Source organism: Neovison vison, chromosome X (genome assembly GCF_020171115.1).
Source record: "Neovison vison isolate M4711 chromosome X, ASM_NN_V1, whole genome shotgun sequence".
Lineage (NCBI taxonomy): Eukaryota > Metazoa > Chordata > Mammalia > Carnivora > Mustelidae > Neogale > Neogale vison.
Window position 1 is genome coordinate 76,320,333 of NC_058105.1, and position 25,476 is coordinate 76,345,808.

Genomic DNA, 25,476 nt, shown 5'->3' on the forward strand with positions numbered 1-25,476 from the left:
CTAGCCATGGAGTACCTAGCCCCTAGGCCTCTGGCTCAAACCCCAGGCCTTGAAGAACAAGAGGCATGCATGAAGAAGAAAGAAGAAAGGGACCTGCCCAGCTGCCCTATTAAGGGCTCAAAAAGGAAACAGACATGTATGGCTTGCTTCCCTCCCTATGCCCTTAGCAAAGGTTTAAAGAATAAAAAGAAACCAAGGCAGAGACGTCTAACTCAGTGGGAAAGAGAGCTAAGAATGAAATTAGGTTTCACTTATCTGTGGAGCATAACAAATAGCATGGGGGACAAGAAGAGATGGAGAGGAGAAGGGAGCTGAGGGAAATTGGAAGGGACCATGAGAGACCAGAGACCATGAGAGACTATGGACTCTGAAAAACAATCTGAGAGTTTTGAAGGGGCGGGGGTTGGGAGGTTGGGGGAACCAGGTGGTAGGTATTAGAGAGGGCACGGAATGCATGGAGCACTGGGTGTGGCAAAGATAATGAATACTGTTACACTGAAAAGAAATTAAAAAAAAAAGAATGCAATTAGTGAAGAAACTGTTTTCCACTGTATATTTTTTCCTGCTTTGTCGAAGATTATTTGACCATAAAGTTGAGGGTCCATATCTGGGCTCTCTACTCTGTTCCACTGGTCTATGTGTCTGTTTTTGTGCTGGTACCATGCTATCTTGGTGATCACAGCTTGATAGTAAAGCTTGAAATCAGGCAACGTGATACCCCCAGCTTTGTTTTTCTTTTTCAACCTTTCCTTAGCAATTCAGGGTCTCTTCTGATTCCATACAAATTTTAGGATTGTTTGTTCCAGCTATTTGAAAAATGCCGGTGTAATTTGTATTGGAATGGCATTGAAAGTATAGATTGTTCTAGGCAGTATAGACATTTTAACAATGTTTATTCTTCCAATCCATGAGCATAGAATGATCTTCCATCTTTTTGTGTCTTCCTCAATTTCTTTTGGGTATTCCATATAAAGTATCATGTCATCTGTGAAGAGAGAGAGTTTGACTTCTTCATTGCCAATTTGAATACCTTTTATTTCTTTTTGTTGTCTGATTGCTGTTTCTAGGACTTCTACTACTATGTTGAACAACAGTGGCAAGAGTGAGCATCCTTGTCATGTTCCTGATCTCAAAGGGAAGGTTGTCATCAGCTTTTCCCCATTGAGGATGATATTCACTGTGGGTTTTTCATAGATTTTATGAAGTTGAGGAATGTTCCTTCTATCCCTATACTTTGAATTGTTTTAATCAGGAACAGATGTTGTATTTTGTCAAATGCTTTTTCTGCATCAATTGAGAGGACCATGTGGTTCTTCTCTCTTTTCTTATTGATTTGTTCTATCACATTGGTTGATTTGCAAATGTTGAACCAACCCTGCATCCCATGGATAAATCCCACCTGGCCGCTTTGGAAAAGAGTGTGGAGATTCCTTAAGAAATTAAAAACAGAGCTTCCCTATGACCCTGCAATTGCACTACTGGGTATTTACCCCAAAGATACAGATGTAGTGAAAAGAAGGGCCATCTATACCTCAGTGTTCATAGCAGCAATGGCCACAGTTGCCAAACTGTGGAAAGAACCAAGATGCCCTTCAACAGATGAATGGATAAAGAAAATATGGTCCATATATACCATGGAATATTATGTCTCCATCAGAAAGCATGAATACCCAAATTTTGTATCAACATGGATGAGACTGGAGGAGATTATGCTGAGTGAAATAAGTCAAGCAGAGAGAGTCAATTGTCATATAGTTTTGCTTACTTGTGGAACATAAGAAATAACATGGAGGACATGGGGAGATGGAGAGAAGTGAGTTGGAGGAAATTGGAGGGGGAGACGAACCACGAGAGACTGTGGACTCTGAGAAGCAAACTGAAGGTTTTGGAGGGGGTTGGGGGGTTGGGTGAGCCTGGTCGTGGGTATTATAGAGGGCACGTATTGCATGGAACACTGGGTGTGGTGCATAAACAATGAATTCTGGAACACTGAAAAGAAATTAAAATAAATGAAATTAGTGCCAACCACAAAGTTCCAAGGCTAAAGACCTCTATTAGTAGTCAACACTGCACACAAGCCTTTCTCCTCTGGACTAGGTCTAGGATCCTCAGGGTCCAGTTAGCACTTCTCTCATAAGGAAGTGGTGAGAAAAAACAACCATTCAGAAGTCCACCTTCTGACCTCCCACTCCATGCCCTGGATCCTCACATTTACCCCTTCTGTAGAAAAAAATAAAGAAAAGAAAAATATGTATGTGTGAAAGCATATATACCTTTAAATCAGCTACTACTAAGAACTGTGGGCTTCTGGACACAAGGGGTACCACTGATGGCCAATACTCAGATGTAACCCTTTTCTCCCCATTAGCTTCTAGATTCTTCCCTCTGGAGATGGAAGGTTTCCAGAGAATCTGACTCAAGGGAGAAATAGGAGAAGAAAATCCAGCAGTTATTGAGAACCTACAAAGTATGGGGCAGAGTACTAGGTACTGAGAACACAAAGATTATGACGAGCCCTTACTTCAAAGGGTTCCCCATCTAGTAGTGAAAAGATAAACTTATTGGGTCCCACAGAATGCAGTATGTGTTATATCCACCCTAAAGCTCCTAGTCACCTTTCTTCCCAAATAAAAAGTCCTTTTGGAGGCTGGTGGGTGAAAAGAAACCAAGATGTCCTCCTGGAATTGCCTGGGTCTCCACATTAAACACCTTCTTGGGCCCCAGGGAGGACTTGAAACATAATCCCCTTTCCTACCATAGAAGAAGCTTGTGGTGATGGGCATTAAGGAGGACATGTGTTGTAAGGAACACTGAGTGTTATATGCAAATAATGAATCATTGAATGCTATATCAAAAATGAATGATGTACTCTATGATGACTACATAACATAAAAAAATGCAATCCCAGCCATTGGATGCATTATTTGAAAAGAAGAAGAAGAAGCAGAAGCAGAAGCAGCAGCAGCAGCCACCAACCTTCTACTCAAGGTGAGCAGACCCATGTCTACTGTCAGGGGAATATAACATTTCTGAGTAAATCACAGACTTTCAGAACAGGAATGGCCCTCAGAGATTAGGCAAACCAACTCCTTGTAGAACAGCCTATGGCCCCAAAAGGCCAATGTTACTCTGGAAAGCTAGCAGCAGAGCCCAGACAAAACTCCATCTCTTCAACTCCAGAAGGGTGCTCTTCTCACAATTCCCCAGCACCTCCTCCATTCAACAAGTTGGACCAATGTTCATGATCCCAAGGTACAAACAAGATGCTACATTAGCTAGGTCAAAGCAGTCCCCAAATAATTCTCACTGCAGGCAACATCTATGTGTTCAGAAGTAAGGCAAAACCAAGTAAGTTACTGGCTCAACCAGGTGGAAAGCTTGACTAGACTTGAAAGCAGTGGTTTGACACTAGCAAGAAGGGTGACACAGGATACCAGCTACAAAACAAGAGTCAGGCTAGACCCCAAACAGGCAGAACATAAACAACTGACAGATGGCCATCCACACACCAATCTCAATTACTAGAATTCTCTCTAAACTTTATTCTTGACTAGTGATGTATTAGAAGGAGAAACTAAAGGAAGGTTGAGCAACTATTGGTACAGGGGAAGTACCTCATGTTTAAGCCTGAAACTTCCTTTCTAGTCTTAGAACTCTGGCCTAACTATGACTAGAGCTTAAGTTCAGGCCTCGGTGAAACAACATTTATCTCCCCTTCCCATACTCCACCTCATACAGAGTCTAAAGCTAAAGTATTCTGTTTCCCACTCAAGTCCTATCTCCCTTATTCATTAGCTGAGTAATTTTTGCAGAGTCTGTGTTCCCATATGAAAATACGGGGACAATAATTCCTAACCTGCCAACTGGAGAGAGCTAATAAATATCAAATGACATAACACTGGTAAAAAGGGTTTTGACAGCTATGATGCATATCACAAACATAGAGAATTATCAGTATTTGTGTTGGAGACCTTGTTTTTTTTGTTGTTGTTTTGCTTTGTTTTGTTTTGTTTTGCTTTGTTTTGTTTTTGTTCAGGAAAGGGATAAGTAAAGCTAGGAACACTGGAAAATAATTGCAGGGCAATACTACCCAACCTGTAAAAGGATTCCTTCAATTCACATCTGTCAAGGTTGTTTTAAACAGGGAACTATGTGGAGAGCAGATAGCTATCCTCTTAATTTATAACTTCCTCCTAGCTTCCTCACCCAAGCATTCCTTTTTCTGGGCTGCTCAACAGCTAGAGGTTTCAGAAGAACTCACCTAGATGGTCTCTAAAAGCTTTATCAAGATTTCTTCAGTCTTGGCTCCCTTGACAAAGGTTGAATCCCAATAGAGTGTGGAAAGGAGAATGGTTCAAACCCCCTTGGAATAATGTAGAATGCTGGAATAATGTCCTATGTAGGACAATCTCATACATGGTCTCTTCTATTCCACTCTTTGAAAGGATACCTCCCTCTGTCAATCTCAGTCTTATAAATGTGGTACCCCTATCTGAGTTAATAGCCTAGACGGATGCTACTGAGGGCACAAATGGTCAGGAAAGTAGAAGCTTATATCTTTCCTTGTTTCAGAAGCCAAGTTCACTGTTTTCCTTTTGGTTAAGGTCAGTTATCCACATCAGCATAAGAGTAATACCTTATGCCAGTACCATGTTGTCTTGGTGATCACAGCTTTGTAGTAAAGCTTGAAATCAGGCAGCATGATGCCCCCAGTTTTCTTTTTCTTTTTCAACATTTCCTTAGCAATTCAGGGTCTTACCTGGTTCCATACAAATTTTTAGGATTATTTGTTCCAGCATTTTCAAAAACGCTGGTGGAATTTTGATCGGGATGGCATAGAAAGTATAGATTGCTCTGGGCAGTATAGATATATTAACAGTATTTATTCTCCAGCACAAGCATGGAATTCTTTTTCATCATTTTGTGTCTTCTTCAATTTCTTTTATGAGCATTCTGTAGTTCCTCAAGTACTGATCCTTTATGTTTTTGGTTAGGTTTATTCCTAGGTATCTTGTGGTTCTTGGTGCTATAGTAAATGGAATTGATTCTTTAATTTCCCTTTCAGTGTTTTCATTGTTAGCATGTAAGAAAGCAACTGATTTCTGTAGATTGATTTTGTATCCTGCCACATTACTGAATTGCTAAATGAATTCTAGTAGTTTGGAGATGGAGTCTTCTGGGTTTTCCACATAAAGTGTCATGTCACCTGCACAAAAACAGACACATAGACCAGTGGAACAGAGTAGAGACCAGCAACTCTATGGTCAAATAATTGACAAAGCAGGAAAAAATATCCAATGGAAAAAAGACAGTCTCTTCAATAAATGGTGCTGGGAAAATTGGACAGCTATGTATTGAGGAAACATGACCATTCTCTTACACCATACACAAAGATAAATTCAAAATGGATAAAAGACCTCAACGTGAGGCAGGAATCTATGAAAATCCTAGAGGAGAACTTAGGCAGTAACCTCTTCGACACTGGCTACAGCAACTTCTTTCAAAACATCTATCAAGGGGCGCCTGGGTGGCTCAGTGGGTTAGGCCGCTGCCTTCGGCTCAGGTCGTGATCTCAGGGTCCTGGGATCGAGTCCCGCATCGGGCTCCCTGCTCAGGGGGGAGCCTGCTTCCTCCTCTCTCTCTCTGCCTGCCTCTCTGCCTATTTGTGATCTCTCTTTGTCAAATAAATTAAAAAAAAATTAAAAAAAAAACATCTATCAAAATGCAAAGGAAACAAAAGTGAAAATGAAGTTTTGGGACTTCATCAAGAACAAAACTTCTGGGGGCGCCTGGGTGGCTCAGTGGGTTAAAGCCTCTGCCTTCGGCTCAGGTCATGATCCCAGGGTCCTGGGATCGAGCCCCACGTCGGGCTCTCTGCTCAGCAGGGAGCCTGCTTCCTCCTCTCTCTCTGCCTCTCTCTCTGCCTGTCTCCCTGCCTCCTTGTGATCTCTGTCTGTCAAATAAATGAATAAAATCTTAAAAAAAAAAAGAACAAAACTTCTGCACAGCAAAAGAAACAGTCAACAGAACAAAAAGGCAACCCACAGAATGGGAGAAGATATTTGCAAATGACACTACAGACAAAGGGCTGATATCCAAGATCCATAAAGAACTCATCAAACTCAACACCCAAAAAAATGTTCATCATCATTAGCCTTCAGGGAAATTCAAATCAAAACTACATTGAGATACCACCTTACTTACACCAGTTAGAATGACCAAAATTAGCAAGACAAGAAACAACAAGTGTTGGAGAGGACGTGGAGAAAGGGGAATCCTCTTACATTGTTGGTGGGAATGCAAGTTGGTGCAGCCACAGTATGGAGAATCCTTAAGAAATTAAAAATAGAGCTACCCTATGATCCTGCAATTGCACTACTGGGTATTTACCCCAAAGATACAGATGTAGTGAAAAGAAGGGCCATCTGTACCTCAATGTTCATAGCAGCAATGGCCACAGTTGCCAAACTGTGGAAAGAGCCAAGATGCACTTCAACAGATGAATAGATAAAGTGCCCTTCAACAGATGAATGGATAAAGAAGATATGGTCCATATATACCATGGTATATTATGCCTCCATCAGAAAGGATGAATACCCAACTTTTGTATCCACATGGATGAGACTGGAGGAGATTATGCTGAGTGAAATAAGTCAAGCAGAGAGAGTCAATTATCATATGGTTTCACTTACTTGTGGAGCATAAGGAATAACACAGAGGACACTGGGAGAAGGAGAAGGGAGTTGGGGAAAATCAGAGGGGGAGAAGAACCATGAGAGACTGTGGACTCTGAGAAACAAACAGAGTTTTGGAGGGGAGGATGTGGGGATTTGGGTGAGCCTGGTGGTAAGTATTAAGGAGGGCACATATTGCATGGAGCACTGGGTATGATGCATAATCAGTGAATCTTGGAACACTGAAAAAATAAAAAGTTTAAGAAAATACAAACTATAAGCTTACTAAAAAAAATAAAAATAAATAAAAAGTATTTCCCAGAATAAAGTGGAAAAATAGCATTAAAAAAAAAAAGTGTAATACCCTATGGACAACTCAGCAGTAGCACTCTAACCACTTTATGTCTGGGAAATTGTTTGGACTTTATTTCCCTAACTAATTATTCTTGTTTGGACTGTAAGAAGAGCAAAGAGAGTTTGCATTCCCTGGGCTTACATGGCTTAGGAAAGCCAGTGTATGTTACTGGAAGAAGAAAGTAGCAACATGGACGGAACTGGAAGAGATTATGCTGAGTGAAATAAACCAAGCAGAGAGTCATTACCATATGGTTTCACTTATTTGTGGAGCATAACAAATAGCATGGAGGACAAGGGGAGTTAGGAGAAGGGAGTTGGGAGAAATTGGAAGGGGAGGTGAACCATGAGAGACTATGGACTCTGAAAAACAATCTGAGGGTTTTGAAGGGGTGAGGGGTGGGTGGTCGGGGTACCAGGTGGTGGGTATTATAGAGGGCATGGATTGCATGGAGCACTGGCTGTAGTGCAAAAATAATGAATACTGTTATGCTGAAAATAAATTTTAAAAAAAAAGTGTTGTTATGGTTAGTTGAGAGCTGATTATACAGCAATGCATCACTGGTCCTGGATGGTTTATAAATGAGTTGTTTCACGGGAATGAACTCTTCCTAGTAACCGAGGCTTACCCTTTTAAGGATAACCATTCTTACTGATGAGGTGAAAGTCTTTCATCCACTGGCACTCTACTGCCTTTGTCAACAGAGGCTGTTAAAACGTGACTTCAAATTAAAACCACATTGAGATATCACCTTACACCAGTTAGAATGGCCAAAATTAACAAAACAGGAAACAACATGTGTTGGAGAGGATGTGGAGAAAGGGGAACCCTCTTACACTGTTGGTGGGAATGCAAGTTGGTGCAGCCTCTTTGGAGAACAGTGTGGAGATTCCTCAAGAAATTAAAAATAGAGCTTCCCTACGACCCTGCAATTGCACTCCTGGGTATTTACCCCAAAGATACAGATGTCTTGAAAAGAAGGGCCATCTGTACCCCAATGTTTATAGCAGCAATGGCCACAGTCGCCAAACTATGGAAAGAACCAAGATGCCCTTCCACGGATGAATGGATAAGGAAGATGTGGTCCATATACACTATGGAGTATTATGCCTCCATCAGAAAGGACGAATATCCAACTTTTGTAGCAACATGGACGGGACTGGAAGAGATTATGCTGAGTGAAATCAGTCAAGCAGAGAGAGTCAATTATCATATGGTTTCACTCATTTGTGGAGCATAACCAATAGCATGGAGGACAAGGGGCGTTAGAGAGTAGTAGGGAATTTGGGTAAATTGGAAGGGGAGGTGAACCATGAGAGACTATGGACTCTGAAAAACAGTCTGAGGGGTTTGAAGTGGCGGGGGGGTGGGAGGTTGGGGTACCAGGTGGCGGGTATTATAGAGGGCACAGCTTGCATGGAGCACTGGGTGTGGTGAAAAAATAATGAATACTGTTTTTCTGAAAATAAATAAATTGGGAGAGAAAAAAAAAGAAAACGTGACTTAAGCATCTCTGAGGACTTGAATCCTGTATGTTTATTTTCTACAGAATTAACATTTGAGGGTTTTCCAGTTTTATCTTATCCAAGTTTCCCACCAACTCTGAGGCTAGCATTATCATCTCCACTTTACTAATGAAGAATGGGAGGCACAGGGAGGTTAAGGGACTTCCCTGAGGTCACACAGCCAATATGCTAAAATACAGAACTTCTTGCAAGCTTGGCCTACAATAAATGCATAAAGATATTTTTGACCCAAGTAGCCCAAAGAATAAAGTATCCCAAGTGTCATCTCCTTTCCCTTTTTGGAGTTCTCTCTCAGAGCCTTGCTCTCCTTGCCCATAAGATTCAGAAAGTTCCAATCACTCAGAATCTTCAGGCAGCTTCCTGTTTATCTAAAGAAGAAGGTGATGGCACCTGCTGCAGCCTGTAGGTCTGTCTGAATCAAGGTTAACCTCTGGTGTCAGAGGCTCTAGGATTAAAGGCTGGACAAGCAGAAACTCTGTTCCATCCACTATGAAAGTCTGGGAACTAAGAGACAAGAGAAGGGAGGGGCATGCCATGAGTAGGCAGAAGATATCTTGCATATCCGGTAATTTCTGCTTGTCCTCATTGGGTCTGGCTCCTTTCAACATGATCAATATCTTCAAGCTAGCAAGCTTCTAAGACCAGGGGCAGCTGCTAGGCTAAATTTGTTTTCAAAATATAGTGTATATATATTTTTTTAATTCAAAAATCACTATATTCCTCAACTCTTCAACCGGCTGGCTTAATTATAACTGAATACTCTGCAAAGTTCCACTTTTCTGCAACCTGAACAAGATCCCTGATACCTATGAGTGGTGGGGAGGATTCTAATCCAACTTCAATGCTCTTCTCTGGGGAAAACTGGAAAGGCATGTGACCACCACCACTACCCTACCTACTACTACTACTACTACTACTACACACACACACACACACACACACACACACACACACAGCTTCTTTACTTAACCTTAAACAACTAAGGCAGCTAGAGGTCTTCTAGGAAACAGGGTTCTCAGTCAGGTACTGTTTGGACTCAAGCTACTCCAAAGTGGCAAAAATGCAAGAGAAAGGGTCCACATAAAACAGAGGAAAGTGGTTTACCTACTTGCTAGGCATTCCACTAAGATTATTTACACACAGATGAAAGCACAGCAATCTTGAGATGAGGGGCTTGGAAAGGGAAATAACTTTCCTCATCCTATCCTTCATGCTAACAGAATGGTCCACAATTCCTGCCTTCTCCAAGAAGCCTTTCTTTCTCTGGCAGGTAAATAAAATATCTTCTTCATTTTCCACTAAACAAAGAATATGGGTCCTTTTCTTTCATGTAGATTTTATGTGTTCCACCCATTTGATAACTTGCTTATTAATGAGTTCATCATATAGACATTAAAATATGATTTGAAATGAAAAGATGACCACCACAAAATAAGTAAAAAAATGCAGAACAGTATGAATTTGTGTTATGCATGTATTTAAAATCATATGTGTATAAATACATTACAGAGGACTGTAAGTTCAGATAAATGGTCATTATCTCTAAAGAATAGTCAGGTCAGAAGACAAGGAATTCTCCTTTTTTTGTACTATTTCATTTCTCACAGCAAATATATCTTAGTTTCATAATAAAAAAAGCCAAATCATAAATTGTAATAGTCTTTTTAACTATGCCCTACCAAGCAGCACAGACTGTTAATATACCCTCTATGGTATCTATCTCAGCACTTTAAGAACATATGGAGAAATTATTTAAAGACAAGATGACCTTCAGAGGAACTTACCTATTTTGGAGCACCCAACTGTATCTAGTAGGCTTCAACCTAAACCTCCCAAATGCTAGCCACACCCTACTCTCAGGAATGGGTAGGAAAAAGAGTACCTTCTATTGCTCCCCTGATTAGCTGACCTTGATTAAAATATGCCCAATTATGCAAAGAATTGCCATTCTGGGCCCTAAGGCAGCAAAGGTAATGGTGGTGGCAGTGGTGGTGGCAACAGTGGCAACAGGAGAACACAGATGTTGAGTGCCCCAAAATGATGATCTATAGATCTTCCCTGCTAGCTTCCTTGATCTGTGCCTGGTCCTGCCCATTCCTGAGCATAGGAGTCAACTCAATCCCTAAATCTCAGGAGCACATACCTCTAAGGATTAGATAATACAAGGCATCCCTGCCTGCTGGCTATAGCACAGTGAGCAGCACACACACAAAAAAAAATTAAATTTAAAAATTGGGTAGGGGCAAATTTAAAAACTGGGTGGCTCAGATAGTTAAGCATCTGCCTTAGGCTCAGGTCATGAGCTCCAGGTCCTGGGATCAAGCCCCACGTTGGGATCCTGGCTCATCATGGAGTCTGCCTCTCCCTCCCCGTCTGGCTCTCCCCTTGCTTGTGCTCTGTCTCTGTATCTCTCTCAAATGAATAAATATTAAAAATCTTTAAAAATTGGGTAATGTTTCAAATATGTTTCAAATATGTACTCCAGAACTAAAGTGTAGGTTGCTTCACAAAGGCATATAGAAATGCTTGCATGGCTGCTATTAGAATCCACCAAAAACTTTGATTCGAATATTCTCCCTTGTGAATGCTACCAATATTTTGTGAAGACATAAAACGGTGAATGGGAATTGTCTGTGAACTAGCTGACTGCTCACAGGTAAACAGGTTCTCTAAGGTACACAAGAGGGATCACTCCTCCCCATTCCTTGGCACTACTCAGCTCCATTCTTCCAGGGCCCAGCTGGGTTTATATTGGGTAATTTCCAGTGCACCACTGAAATTGTTGTTTGGCTTTCTAGTAGACTTAGCCAAAGAAGTCTGTGAAACACATAGTAGCTATGACAATAGTAGCTACTAATGTATCTATTCAACATATATTTTTTGAGTACCTCCTCTATGCCAGGCATTGTACTAGGTACTGGGATACAATGAGTAGTGGGAAACTCTCCCTGTTCTCATGAAGTTTACATTCTTAGTGGCATAGGCTGATAGAATGGAAGGAACACACTCCTGAGAGCCCTGGCTTTAAGACCTGATTCTGTCCCTGACTATGGGACCTTGAGCAAGTCCTTCCCCTTGTTGTATTTTATAATTAATAGATCTTCCATAGGTTCATATAATTTGTTTCCTCTATAAAACAAAGTCCTGGGTTACTTAAGGGTTTTCAAATGGCCACAACAGCAGCAAAAAACCACAGTAGTATGTGGAGAAAACAAAACACATCCAAAGACCTTGAATCTGGCTTGAATGGTTGTCCATGAGCTATTTGCCCAAGACAGGTGGATGGGCAAGCCTTTGAATAATACATAGTCAGTGACAGACACAGATACCCTTCCTTCTATCCATGGCAGGTTTGGGGCCAGGAGGCCTGAAAGGTACCCAGCTTCACTGCAGCTTCTATAAATACCTCCACCTCCAGCTGAAAACTTCTACTGTAGTACCATCCATTTGATGCTAAAGAGCTAGGGAGAAGGTGGCACCTCCCTTTCCAGCCCCTTGGGGCTATTCTTGACTAGGGCCAGCTGGAGCCACCCTGCTTACATGAATGGGACTTCCCTGCATACCTTCTACTAAAGTACAAAGCTGTAGGCCTTGCTCAGGGAAACCACAGCATCTGTCTTTCTGGGCTCAGAAGCTTACTAGGGAACACACAAGGAAAGAACTTTAAGAGGACAACCAGAAAAATTCTGGGATAGCCTCAGCCTACCTTCCCTCCTCTGTACCCCACACCTCACAGAGCACTTTCAGATGCATTAGTGCCTGAATCTTTGCCATAACCCTAAGAAGTAGGGTGTTATCACTCTTTCCGTATCACAGATAGGAAACTGAGATCTGGAATGTTTAAGAAGCTCACACTGGTGGGTCAAGGCCAACAAAACTCTCAAGGAGCGTCTCTGCCCTGTAGGTGTTAATTATCTTTCCCTCCTCCAAGGTGTATTTTTTCTATTACTAGTGTCTTGTATGTCCTACTAGGTTCTAATTCAACACTGTTGGATCCCTTGCATACATTATTGCTGCTTCTCTCTCTCTATGTCTGCCACTGACTATACATTCTTCAAAGACCTGTCCATCCCTAACCACTTCCACCTGGACAAAGATCCCCTTCTTGAGGCAGAGTAGTTAGAAACTTTCAAGTCCATGAGTTTACTGAAGGAAAAAGTCTGAGAGCCTAGATGGTTGCAACACCACATGTTAAATATCATAACAGAAGTTCTTATAAAGGAAGTACAGTCCCCACACAGAGGATGGTACAACAAATACTAACTACCTAGGAGTATTAAAGAAAGTTTCCAGTGGAGGTGACATGGAGTGGAGGGAGGTGAAGAAGACACACTTGATGTTTCAAACTGAAAGGGAAGACATATGCTAGAGCTGAAAGATAGAAAAGGTAAGGCTTACTTAGAAAACCTTGATCCCACAAGCCCATAATATAGCATACATCTGGGGAGGTAAGTCCAGAAAGTAAGCTAGGATGGATCCAGGCATCAAATGGCTTTCTATATATATATCATGCTAAGGGGGTTAGATTTTCTCTTCCTCACATTCACTGCAGTGTTATAAATACTGGCAAATGTTGGGACTAATCTAAATGACTCCCAAAAGAGTAATAGTAAATTATGGCATAGCCATTGGATGAAATTTTATAAAACCATGAAAGTGTTCATTTTCGAAAACTAAGCAGCATTTACTTAAGCTTTTAGTGATATATTAAGTAAAGATAAAGTAGTAGTACTTTTTAATATATATAATGACTGCACAATGGAAAATTATTATATGAGCTATGACAAGAAATATAAATAAATAATAATTACTATGTTAAATGGTGGGTTTAATGGAAGATTTCTCCACTTACTAAACTCTGTCATATGTCATGTTGTGTTTTATAAAAAGGGGAAATATAATGGCTAACAGACACATGAAAAAATGTTCAACATCACTAGCCATCAGGGAGATTCAAATCAAAACCACATTGAGATACCACCTTACACCAGTTAGAATGGCCAAAATTAACAAGACAGTAAACAACATGTGTTGGAGAGGATGTGGAGAAAAGGGAACCCTCTTACACTGTTGGTGGGAATGCAAGTTGGTACAGCCACTTTGGAAAACAGTGTGGAGATTCCTTAAGAAATTAAAAATAGAGTTTCCCTATGACCTTGCAATTGCACTACTGGGTGTTTACCCCAAAACAAATGTAGTGAAAAGAAGGGCCATTTGTAACCCAATGTTCATAGGAGCAATGGTCACAGTCACCAAACTGTGGAAAGAACAAAGACACCCTTCAACGGACGAATGGATGAAGAAGATATGGTCCATATATACTACAGAGTATTATGCCTCCATCAAAGAAGATGAATACCTTTTGTATCAACATGGATAGGACTAGAAAAGATTATGCTGAGTGAAATAAGTCAAGCACAGAGAGTCAATTATCATTTTGTTTTGCTTACTTGTGGAGCATATGGAATAACACGGAGGACATGGGGAGATGGAGAGGAGAAGGGAGTTGGGGGAAATGGGAGGGGGAAATGAGAGACTGTCAACTTTGAGGAACAAACTGAGGGTTTGGCAGGGGTAGGAATTTGGGTGAGCCTGGTGGTGGTTATTATGGAGGGCACGTATTGCATGGAACAGTGGGTATGGTGCATAAACAATGAATTCTGGAACACTGAAAAGAAATTTAAAAAAATATTTTTTTAAAAAAGGGGAAATATAAAAATAACTACTCTTCTTCCATTTGACTCCTCTTTTTCCTTCTCCCCTTCTCACTCATCCACTTGCTTGCTTACTCTCCTTCATGAACAGTCATTCTACTCTACCACCTGAGAGGTCTCTAGAAAGGAAAGGCTGACAGCAAGGTGGCTGTACCCAGCAGAAAGCTCCTACACAGCCTGGAGGATATTTCAGCCCAATTTTGAGGAAGAATCTTCCACCCAAAAGCACTACTTAGCTCTACCCAACTAAGTCTTCTTCAGTTAAGCTGTCTAGGAACTTGTTCCCAAAGGAAGACAAACACCAAAATACTTCTATTATAACCTCCCTACTGGGAACTCAGGGTAAGTGAAGATCAAATTTGTGGACAACTCCTAGGTGGTTGATATCCTTTATTCATAAATAATAACTATATAAAATGTCAATAAAGAGGAAGAAGAAGATGGGTGAAAACAAATCCAGCCAAGACCACATCATTTCTAGTAACTTGCTTATGCCATATCAGCCCATTAGGCCTTGATGGGAAATTCAGAAAATACTCTCTTTTGATCCACAGGTCTAACACCAAAGAAAACCATATTCGCAAAATACAGGACCAATTGAAGGCTCAACACCAGGCATGTGGCAATCTCCCTTAAAAATTCCTCCCCCCAAAAAATTAAAAAATTAAAAAAAATTCCTCCCAAGCCCACATCACCTAGCTCTCCCCATGCAAGGGCAATATAGATATCAGTGACTCAGAGAGAGGAAAAGGAAGGGGACCTTCCTTTTAAGGTCTTAATTTAAGACTTGGCCAAAAGCAACTTCATAGCCCTAAGAAGAGGGATGTTGTGGAGGAAGGGAGTAAAGGAAGTCAAATCTCATTTGCATTCAGTTTTGGTTTGTTTCTTCACCTCCCCCTTCCCTGGTGGAACAATGACCAATTCCAGGGTCTTCTATTCTTCTTGGATTCACCAACGACCTAAAATAGCCAGCAATTGTGGTTTGCAGGCTGGGCTCCAAGGCCCCACCCAAGGCACTTAGCCAACAGTTGTCTCTCCAAGCCAGCATGCCCACAGTGAGTTCTGGGGTAGGTGGATCAAAAACCTAGTATAAGCGGAGCTCACTGAAATAAAGAGGGTTACTTACGCATGGATAGTTGGGGGCAAAAATAATGTTCCCAGTGTCATTGTAAAGAAAGGACATCTTCTCCAAATAGTCACTGCTCTCTCTTTTGTTATGCTCTTTCCAAGAAGTCTTACTATCTTCTTAAAGATTGAGCACAAATAGTAAGAATTTCAGGAAAAACCAATGTTCTCTTTAAACAGATATTAAGACTATAGCCCACAGAAATGACTTGCTCAAGGTCACAAAGGCAGAGACTAAGAAGCAGATATCCTTTTTAAGTATACTATTTTTTTCATTGCACCATTTCTATTAAAAAGCATTAAGGAAAAAACCACCCAGACAAGTATGTCAAGCTTTAAATGTCAGAAAGTTCAGCTCTTTTAACCTAGGGCTAGAAAACTCAGAACTGAGGATGGGAGGCAGAGGGACATCAGACCCATTCCACTCAGGAGAGCCAAGTCAGAAGCTTATGCATACAAAGGGCACACAAAGAATTGATTAACTGGAAGGCTTCACCTACTCCAAAGGAATAGTTTAAGATGCTGAAGGGGCCAGGATGACCCCGCCCTACCCCAACACTCTGAGCCTTTTTAGGTTAAGCAGGACTACCTAGGCTGTCAGAGATCAAAATAAGAAGCTAGACAGAGGTGACCAGACTGGGTCAAAAGAGCTTGCAGAGATTAAAAAGAAAGAAAGAAAGAAAGAAAGAAATGAAGGCAGAAATCACAGTTATTCCAGAGGTCTCCCAGCTTTCTCTCTTCTCTCCCACCTCTCCCCCTCCTCCATCAAAGAGCCTCAACCACTCACTCTAAGCAAAGCCCTATGCTAAGGCAAAAAAAAAAAGTTTGCAGGTGGCACTACATAAACTTGAGAAAGGCATTCTCTGAAGCAAAAAAGAACGGGGGACTAGTAGAGGTGGTAAAGGGCATTTGAGGGGGGAAAAAATACCAAATAAGGCATACTTGACTGGTAAGGAATCATCAGGAAAGGTTCCAAAAGCTGACGTCACAGGGAGGAAGCGTTTAGTCATTGGTTTCCTCTGGCAACTGGCCTAAGGCCAGGAGGCAAACTCCCAACCTTAGGAAAATGCCCAGGCTATGGCAAAGAGAAAGATAACCAAAAGAGGTTTTCCCCAGGCCCACCCTCAGGCTCTTCTGGAGCAGCTTTTCAAGTACCAACAGAGAGAGAGGTATAGCATAACTCTGAAGCAAAATGCCAGATGTTTTCACTAAGCATATTCCAGATCCACCATGGTCCAGGTGCCAAGAGGATTAAGAAACCTGAGGAAGAGGCCTCTGATCTACTCTGGTTGCGTATTTTTGTTATTATTGACAGTCTCATGTTAGAGAAAAGAAAATTTCAAAGGCACCCTTCAACGGATGAATGGATGCCTCAAAGGCAAAGAGGTTAAGTGACTTTTGTTCTCGGCATAGGAATTTCTGAGTTATTAATCTCCCAGGTATATCTGCAAGGATGTTTGAAGAGGAGTTTTGCTCACTTATAACCCTTGAAGATAGTGGGATGTCTGGGTTGCTCAGTCTGTTAAGTGTCTAACTCTTGATTTCAGCTCAGGTCATGATCTCAGGATCATGAGATTGAGCTCCCCAGTGGGCTCCAGTCTCAGTGAAGAATCTGCTTGAGATTCTCTCTTTCTCCCTTGGCCTCTCCCCCTACTTATGCCTCCCCTACTCTAAAATAAATAAATAAATAAAACATTTTTTAAAACACCCTCAAAGATCACAAAGGTTTGTACAACTTAACTGATGACACTTAAATAGATGACACTATTACCTTGACCCCCGTCCTACAATTCCATATCTCAGATTAGTCATTAGGCCCTGATTGATACTCTGCCACACAAAATATCTACATGGGCAACAAAGACAATAATATTTATTTCAGTTAATTCACCCAATTCTAGAAAACCCAAGGTGAAGTCTTCCCCAACAAACTCCTTCAGAACTATTGGCTCTAACTGACCTTACAAAGACTAACTTGGTCTATGCTTACATGTACTCTGTCACTGTCCTTGAAACACCTCAGTGATTCCTTCATTTCAGATAAAATCACTTTCTTTTTTTTAAGATTTGATTTATTTATTTGAGAGAGAGTGTAAGCATGAGCTGGGGGAGAGAGAGAGAGAAGCAGACACCCCACTGATCAGGGAGCACAATTCAGGGCTTGATCCCAGGACCCTGGGATCATGACCTGAGCTGAAGACATATACCTAACCAAATGAGCCACCCAGAATCCCCCAAAATTACTTTCAAGAGAGCACTGGACTAGGATTTACGTCCATGTGCCAAAACCACGTCCTCTCCCACTCAGAACAGTCACTGCTCCCAAGTATACACTTCCTTCAAAGCCCTGTTTAAACCCCCTTCTTCTCAAAATCTACAGAAAATGCCATGTAAAATTTATTTTTGTCAAAATGTTTTTAAGTGAGTTAGCCCTAAATCTCCAATTAAATAGGAGATCTATGAAGGCAGCTCCATTCATTTATTTGTTTCTCTCATAGTAAATAATACCTAGTAAACACTCAATAAATGGTGAGAATACAACTGCCTGCTTTCTTTCTTACCCTTCTTATACCTGGCACAAGGTTGGGCATATAATAGTTCAGTTCCATAAGTAATCATAACAAACATTTGCATCTAACTTAGTAGATGCTAGGCACAGCTTTAAGCACTTCACAAAAATTGCCTCATTTAAGCCTCAGAACAACCCTATGAAATAGGAACTACTATTATCTTCACTTTACAGCTGAGGAAAATGAGGCACACAAGGTAAGTAAATTGGCCAAGGCTGCACAACTAATTGGTCACAGAGCTCGGATTTGAGTCTAAGTAGTCTGATTCCAGAAGCTGTGTTTTCCCCACTACTCTATGCTACCTTTCTATGAAGTCATGAAAAGGATTTTTTTAGCTCTCTACCTACCTTAGGCTTGGCCTACAACACCTAGAGGTGAGTAGTGAGGGGCTGAGGCCAGGAGACTCCAGTCTGAATTCAAATATCTGCTACAGCAGCAACTACTTCGACCAAAGTACCATAATGTTCTCCTAATTCATGGAACAGGTCAAGCTGGAGCATTGAGTCAGATACAGAGATGTCAGAACTCAAAATTTAAGAAGGCAAAGAGAAAGCAATAATGTGGGTGAGGAGTGAGCAGGAAGAGAAAACAGTCATCCTGGGGCCCCAGAAAAACTGAGTCACCCACTGACTGAAACCTGCTACAGCAGAAGCTATTTAGAGGAACTCTACTGCAGCCATCTTGTTAATTTAATCACCACAGAACCAATTCTCTGGAAGTCTGTGTCACCTTGGTGAATAGTCATTCTTCCAAGATAGGCAAGTTAGTGAGAGACCACTAACTTAGTAACTGGAAAACCCAAATTCTTCTTTTCAACTTCATGTGATCCTGGACAAGATGACCGACTCCTCTAGCTATGAATACACAAAAGAAATAACCCCTATCCATAAAGACTTTAAGGAGAACTGAGGCCCAGTCTCAAGCAAGAAAATGTGGCTAGTCTCTTCTCTTCTTCCCTTCAACACATACATCTATTTTCTACCACTCATTGCAAACAAAGCAAAAAAAAAAAAAACATTTACCTTCCTGGTAAGTGTTACAAACAGTCCCAAAGGCACTGTCAGAGCCTGAGCTATCTTCATATAACCTCTGAGGTCAGCTCTACACACTCAGAAAGAATTGGCTCTTCCCATTACCATAACAACACTACGGTCAAGTCACCCCCAGCAAAGAGGTAGGAAACACTGAGCACCCTGCACCAAGTGCGACTTAGAAGGCAGGAACTTAAAAGTTCCTTCCCTAGGGGCACCTAGGTGGCTCAGTCATGTGGGCATCTGACACTTGATTTCAGCACGGGTCATGTTCTCTCTAAAATAAATGAGTCTTTAAAAAAAATTCCTCCCGTACACTGGGGGCCAGCCAACTTGGGTTTTAGTACCAACCTTATTACCATTTACTCATATCACTTCCCTTTTCTGACTTTTGCTGACCCCATCTAAAACATAAAGGTAGAACTAAATGTTTAAGGCCAGGTCATTTGCTCTATGGATCATGCCAGTGTTTCTGTTAGAGCTACTAACAAAACAAACCAACTCCCAAGCTAGAAACTCCATTCTGAAGTCAACACCCAGGCAAAAACAGTACTCCAGGGGCACCTGGGTGGCTCAGATGGTTGGGCCTCTGCTTTCAGCTCAGGTCCTGAGATCGAGAACCACAATGAGCATCCTGCTCAGCGGGGAGCTTGCTTCTCCCTCTCCCTCTGCTGCTCCCCCTGCTTGAGCTCTGTCAAATAAATAAATAAAATCTTAAAAAAAAAACAGTACTCCAGAGGTGTAGGGGGAAAAAGAAGGTACATTCTAGCAAGTGCTGATGAAGTGTGTATTCCCAGCAAAGCCTAGCACACTGCCTGGTATAGAAGGCACTCAAATTTTGAGGAAAAAAAATGTCTGAAGGAAAAAACATAGAAATGGAGGCTTGAAATTGTATCATCAAGGCTCTCAAGGATATCAGTACCGGAAAAGTCCCTAAGTGTCCTTATTACTTTTACAATTCCTTCATGACAAATTTGGAGAGACTGAGAGCCTAAAGAAAGGATCTGTCTAAATATTTACTTCATTTGGATCACTTTATTGAGGACAGGGAAGATGTTCTTCCTACATGGAAAGAGAAGAAGAAAAATTCCCAGGTCAGTGTTATTTGCCAATTTCCAAATCAATGGAGTCCTGAACTACCCTTCAAGTGACTGTTCCTATACCACAAATCCAAACCTAAAATTGAAAAGTTTTTTCAGCTCTATCAAGCATGAAATTGGAGGGATGAATAGCAAAGCCAGCCAATCACGACAAGACCACCTCTCCTCTTGACCACTAGACTGGCCCTAAGGAGACCATCTTTGTACTCTTTTTGGGGAGGAGGCAGAAGAGTGGGGCAGAAAGAGTGGTAGCAGAAAGAATACTGTGAGTTGGGAAAGATGTACACAATAAACTCAGTTCTATCTTTGAAAAATCAGAAACACACTGTTCCCAACCTGTAATAATGCCAATTTTCATCAACTCTAGCCATTAAAGGCCCAACCCTGATTGTGGTGGTAGCCAAATATTCTCCTCTCTGGGGACCATGAGTCTGGAAATTCCAATGAGGGGGACTCCCAAGAAGATACAGAGGAACCTACATAGACTGTTGCCAAGCAACACTAGCAGAACAGAGTTCAGAATAAGTGTAGCTGTCATCTATAGAACTGGATTTAGAGTCAGCGAGATAGACCAGATGGATGACCTCTAAATATCACTTCACCATCCAGGAAAGTACTCTCCTAAGAGGGGGAAGAGAAAAAAATAAAAATAACTCCACTAAAACAAAGCTATCGTTATAGGCAGCTAGATAATAATGGAGAGCTAGCAGAGTAGTGGTCAGTACTGCCTCTGTCATCCACTCACAGAGAAACTTTCCCCTCTAAAAAACTAAGTACAGATTAGTTGATACCTTCAAGTGTCCTCCTACCCCACCAGCACCTCTCTGCCCAAAGGGCTATTCAAGCAACAGCCTAAAGAAAATCCCCAAGATGGTTCCTGCTCTATCATCCATTCTTCCACAAAGGGCTGAATGAACTGGACAAACAGAGGTGGAGAGATGCAGGATCCAGAGCTGCCCTCTCTCATAACCTCCATTCCTAATCCTTTGCCCCACCCTGAAGTCTGTAGGCATGGTTGGTTCAAGAGTTAAAAGACTGAGATTCTGCCTTCTATTCACAAAGTACCATTTCAGTGCCACTCGAGTGGCTCAAGCAATGCTAGGAATGGCAGGAGAATAAACAGTCCACACAGTCCCTGTTAAAGTTTAGCTGAATGCAGATCCAGAAGCCTTCAAATACTTTAAGGAGGTGGATGCTACATCTGCTCACATGGATGGTCCTATCAACAATCATTTGAGAACCTTCCCCCTGACCTGCTGAGCTAGGGTTAAAAATTCAGCAAATTGAAAAGATGTTACCAAACTGATACTCTAAGACTTAAATTCAAGTTCTGGCTTTGCTACTGACATGCTATACTAGGTCAGGCCCTCCTTATCTGTGGGCCTCATTTTCCCCCCTCTATAAATTAGAAGGGTTAGACTTGACAGTTGTGAAGAGCCTTTTCAACTCTAACAAACCAAAAACTCAAGAAAACCTTGAAAATTCAAAACAATCTCTTTCTGGGACATCAAAAACTCCCAAAGACTTTGTGACCTAAAAAAATTTAAAGAGGGCAGAGAAGGGAAAAGTTATTTTTTGTTTTTTGCTTTTTGTTTTTTTAACAACTGTCTTAGCAGAAAGTGTAGATATCAGTTAATAAGCTTCTTCATTCCGGCAGACTTAGGAAACTGGCAACTAGAAGCAGAATCCAAGAATTGGCAGGGAGAGGGTACAGAGAAGCATGTTTTAACAGATTTAACAGAGGTTGGGTTGACTAAGGGAGACAATTGGCTGTAAAAGTGAAACCAACTCTGGACAGACTATAGACATAGTTCATATGAATGAACGGATTTGATTTTTCCACTACCCTTCCCTATCTGTCATAATCCAGAAATAGCCTAATAGCCTAACTAGTGAAGGAGGAGCGGCAAACAGGGGATTTTCTTCCTCCATTAAAGTTACTAGCTGGCATGCAGTGAACTAGTATATGCTCCTGGATGCCTCAGCATTGGCATGAGGAACGAGAAAAGTAACAGGAGGCACCTTGTGAAACCCCCAACTCTCAACAGGAGACCACCAAATGCCAACGTCACTATGTCTGAATTATCTACCTCTTTTTATCTGAGGACCAGGAAGTCCTAAGAACAGGGGCAGTTTGCTTTGGGCAGGAGAGAGGACTCAACTTCAAGAACCTAGTCACAGGGCGCCTGGGTGGCTCAGTGGGTTAAGCCTCTGCCTTCAGCTCCGGTCGTGATCTCAGGGGATGGAGCCCTGCATTGGGCTTTCTGTTCAGCGGAGGGCCTGCTTCCCCCTCCCCCTCTGCCTGCCTCTCCACCTACTTGTGATCTCTCTCTCTCTCTCTCTCTCTGCCAAATGAACAAAATAAAAAACTTTAAAAAATATTTAAAAAAAGAACCTTGTCACTGAGGCAGAAAGAAGGGTCCTTGAGATAAGCATCAAAGAGTCTGGGCCCCAGTCTTGGTTATGTCACCGTGTACTCTTAGGTTCTTTTCTGTAAGCCCAATATCCTCATTACTTAAAAGAGAAATAGTGGAGTGGGGGGAGGAAGAAAGTTGCACTAGAGAGTCTCAGAGGTCCTTTTCAGGTCAAGATTCTATGGTCTTAATAGGCATGATATAATTGTTTCTCCTAAAAGTTGACTATTCCTTGAACTGAACAGCATGGAAAATTCTCCAAAGCTTTCAGACTATCAAAATTCAGCCCTCTCCTTCCAATTTGATTCAAGTTTCAGACAATCTGCATAAAAATACCTTCAGTATTCAGGTACCTTCAGTACCCTAGGCCTGACCTCAAACAGCTCATTCTCCAGCCTCTTTCCAAGCCCAGGAAAAGGATCACCAGGCTATCTTCTTCACCACTTCTGACTGAGATGGGATGGTTAAGGCAACTTTAAGACAATTTCCAGGCCCATCAAGTTGTACTTAAAGGTGGGATATTTTAGAATTGAGGATGAAAGATGCCAGTAGTGAAGAGAGATTGTGGGGCAAAGTCTGTTCTCAGAGATCCACCCATCTATTTAGGTAAAACCACCCACAGAGAGATAAACTGAAGAAGAGTCTCCTGTAAGGATCTTTATAATCTTCTGTGTTGACAGAAACAGTGAGCTTTTTTTTTCCCTCTCTCTTTTCAAAACCATTCTCTGTCACTTTATGTGTATTGGGGGAGGCGGAAAAACTCCATGTCATAAAACCATGAGCAATTTTAAAAAGAGAGAATGTAGAAGCACATGCTTGTTGAAAACGTGGTGTTTCTAATAGACAGGGTTTTGAAAAGACAAGAATGACTTGGCAGAAAGGCTGGACTATAGCAACGTGGCAACCAAAATCAGCATACACCCAACGAACCAGCCCCCCACTTCTCTCCTCCAGGGACCCCCGGACCTTCTCAGGGCTACTAGTCACTATCTCAGCACTACAAGGCTCAGACAATCCTCTAGGGAGAGGGATCGGGAAGCACAAGCTTCTTGGCCTTAGGGACGCAAGCCAGGGTGGTCACTAGGCCTTCCTGAACAAGAGAAGGGCTCCAGAAACCTCTTGGTATGACTTGCACAAAAGCAAGTAGGACTCATTATTCAGGCACACCCCTCCCATGCCCCTCCCTTCTGGGCATCCGGCCTCCCTAGGCCCCACTCCCAGGAGGCTTCTGCTCTTCTCATAACAGCCAGCAGGGTGGAGATCAAATCGTAGAAGCTACCACCATTCTAGAAAGGTGTGGCCCTACGGGGGAGAATCCACACCTCACAGAACAATCTGGATGGGACAGAAGGAGACAGAGAACTATTAAGCAATGGGAAGGGCAAGAATCTGTCGGTAGAGAGAGGAAGAAACCAGTCTTCCACACTAGGAAGTAAAGTAGACCTCCTGCTCCAAGTGAAGTATTAGTGATCCTGGATGGAAGCAAACAGCATCTATTGAGTCCCTCCACAACTTTCTCCTCCACCAACTCCTTCTCCTCTAATAGTCGAAAACATATGGAGTCTCCAGGGGAGACTATGAGAAAGGTGAAAGAGGGTGCTGAATCAGCCCACTGCACTTCCTACACCTTTCCCATGGCCTCTCCTGGACCTAAGCAGCCTTGTCCCCAGAAAGGCGCCAATTCCTGAACTGGAGGAAGTGTTTCCCTCCCCTGCCCCCGCAGACCATCAGGAGCAAGAGGAGACTTCGGGGTCCCCAAGGAACCTTCCCTACTGCCTCATCCCACATGCCGCCGGAAACTGGAATCTGAGAAAGAGGCCGGTCCCGCCCTGTCCACTTCTAGCCTGGTACCCACTCACACAAGAGGGCTCACCAGACAAGGACTCCATTCTCGCTCCTCCCCAACCCAGGCCTCAGCTGACGGCGCGGCGTTCTGAGTGGGCGGATGGCTGGCCAAGCCCATAACCATCAGATGGGGGCTACTAGAGTCTGCTAGAGCCCCTAGGGCGGCAGCGCATATCCCCTGTACTCACCGTCTTAGGCATGGTGACTGCAAAAGTGGCAGAGTTGATATAAAGTTCGGCTAGGAGCTGTCTGGCAGCGCTGAGAACACAGTACAGACAGCACAGACTCTGAGGGCTGGAGGCTCAGATTGGGTCCCTCTCCAGCGCTGGGGCAACTGTTCGGCTTCCTGCTAACGGGCCACGACTTCAGAAACCCCACCCAGGAAAGAGCCGCCCCTGTCGCGTCGCCCGTTTCTTTATGTGGCTGGGCTTCCGCGCTGCTCCCCGCCCTCGAGCCCGCCTTCTTGCCGGCCGCTGGCCTCGCCCCGCCCAGCCCAGCCCCGCCACACCAGCCACTTGGGGGTCAGGCTGGGCCTGGGCACTCTTAGGGGGACTCCCCCACACACGCGCGCGCGCGCGCACACACACACACACATGCACAGGCCTACTCTTTCTCCAACGCCTTTCGCAGCCCCCACCCTTTCAAATCCAGGCGGCCCGGCCCCACCCCCAAGCAAGGCCCGACCCTGGGCGGCACCCTGGCAGAAGCTTACAGCCCCTGACTGCAAGTTTCCATAAATGAGGAGCTCACTACCTATCAAAAGTGTCTGTTCCCTCTCAAGATAGCACTGACTCTCAGAAAGTCCTTGCGTATAGCTAACTTCTTTGCACTGTGACTAGGGATCTCAGCTCTGCTCCCGGTGGCCACACAAATCCCCGATTCTCCCTAATAATCCCTTAGAGCTCTGAAGATCCCATGTCCCCCTGAAACTTCTCTTCTCTTGGCTACACTGCCTCAGCTCCTCCAACACTTCATTCGTTCTCTTCTGTAGCTCTATGTATCCCTTTTCCCATCATATTCCCACCCCATTCTTACTCAGTCCTCATTTTCAACAGAATTTGGCTTATTCTCTGTATCTGTTCTCTATTCAATTTCCTTCCTTCAAATCCCGGTCTTCATCTT

General features: G+C 42.6%; 1 protein-coding gene across 1 annotated transcript in view; it reads right to left on the reverse strand.

Moving 5' to 3' along the window:
- Positions 1-24,787, reverse strand: part of MSN (moesin) — an 81,015-nt gene extending 56,228 nt beyond the window's left edge. Inside the window, exon 1 of the mRNA XM_044236060.1 lies at positions 24,543-24,787. Within this exon, the coding sequence (XP_044091995.1) occupies positions 24,543-24,554 (12 nt within the window). The 5' untranslated portion in view covers positions 24,555-24,787. The remainder of the gene's footprint in view (positions 1-24,542) is intronic.
- Positions 24,788-25,476: the final 689 nt, after the last annotated feature.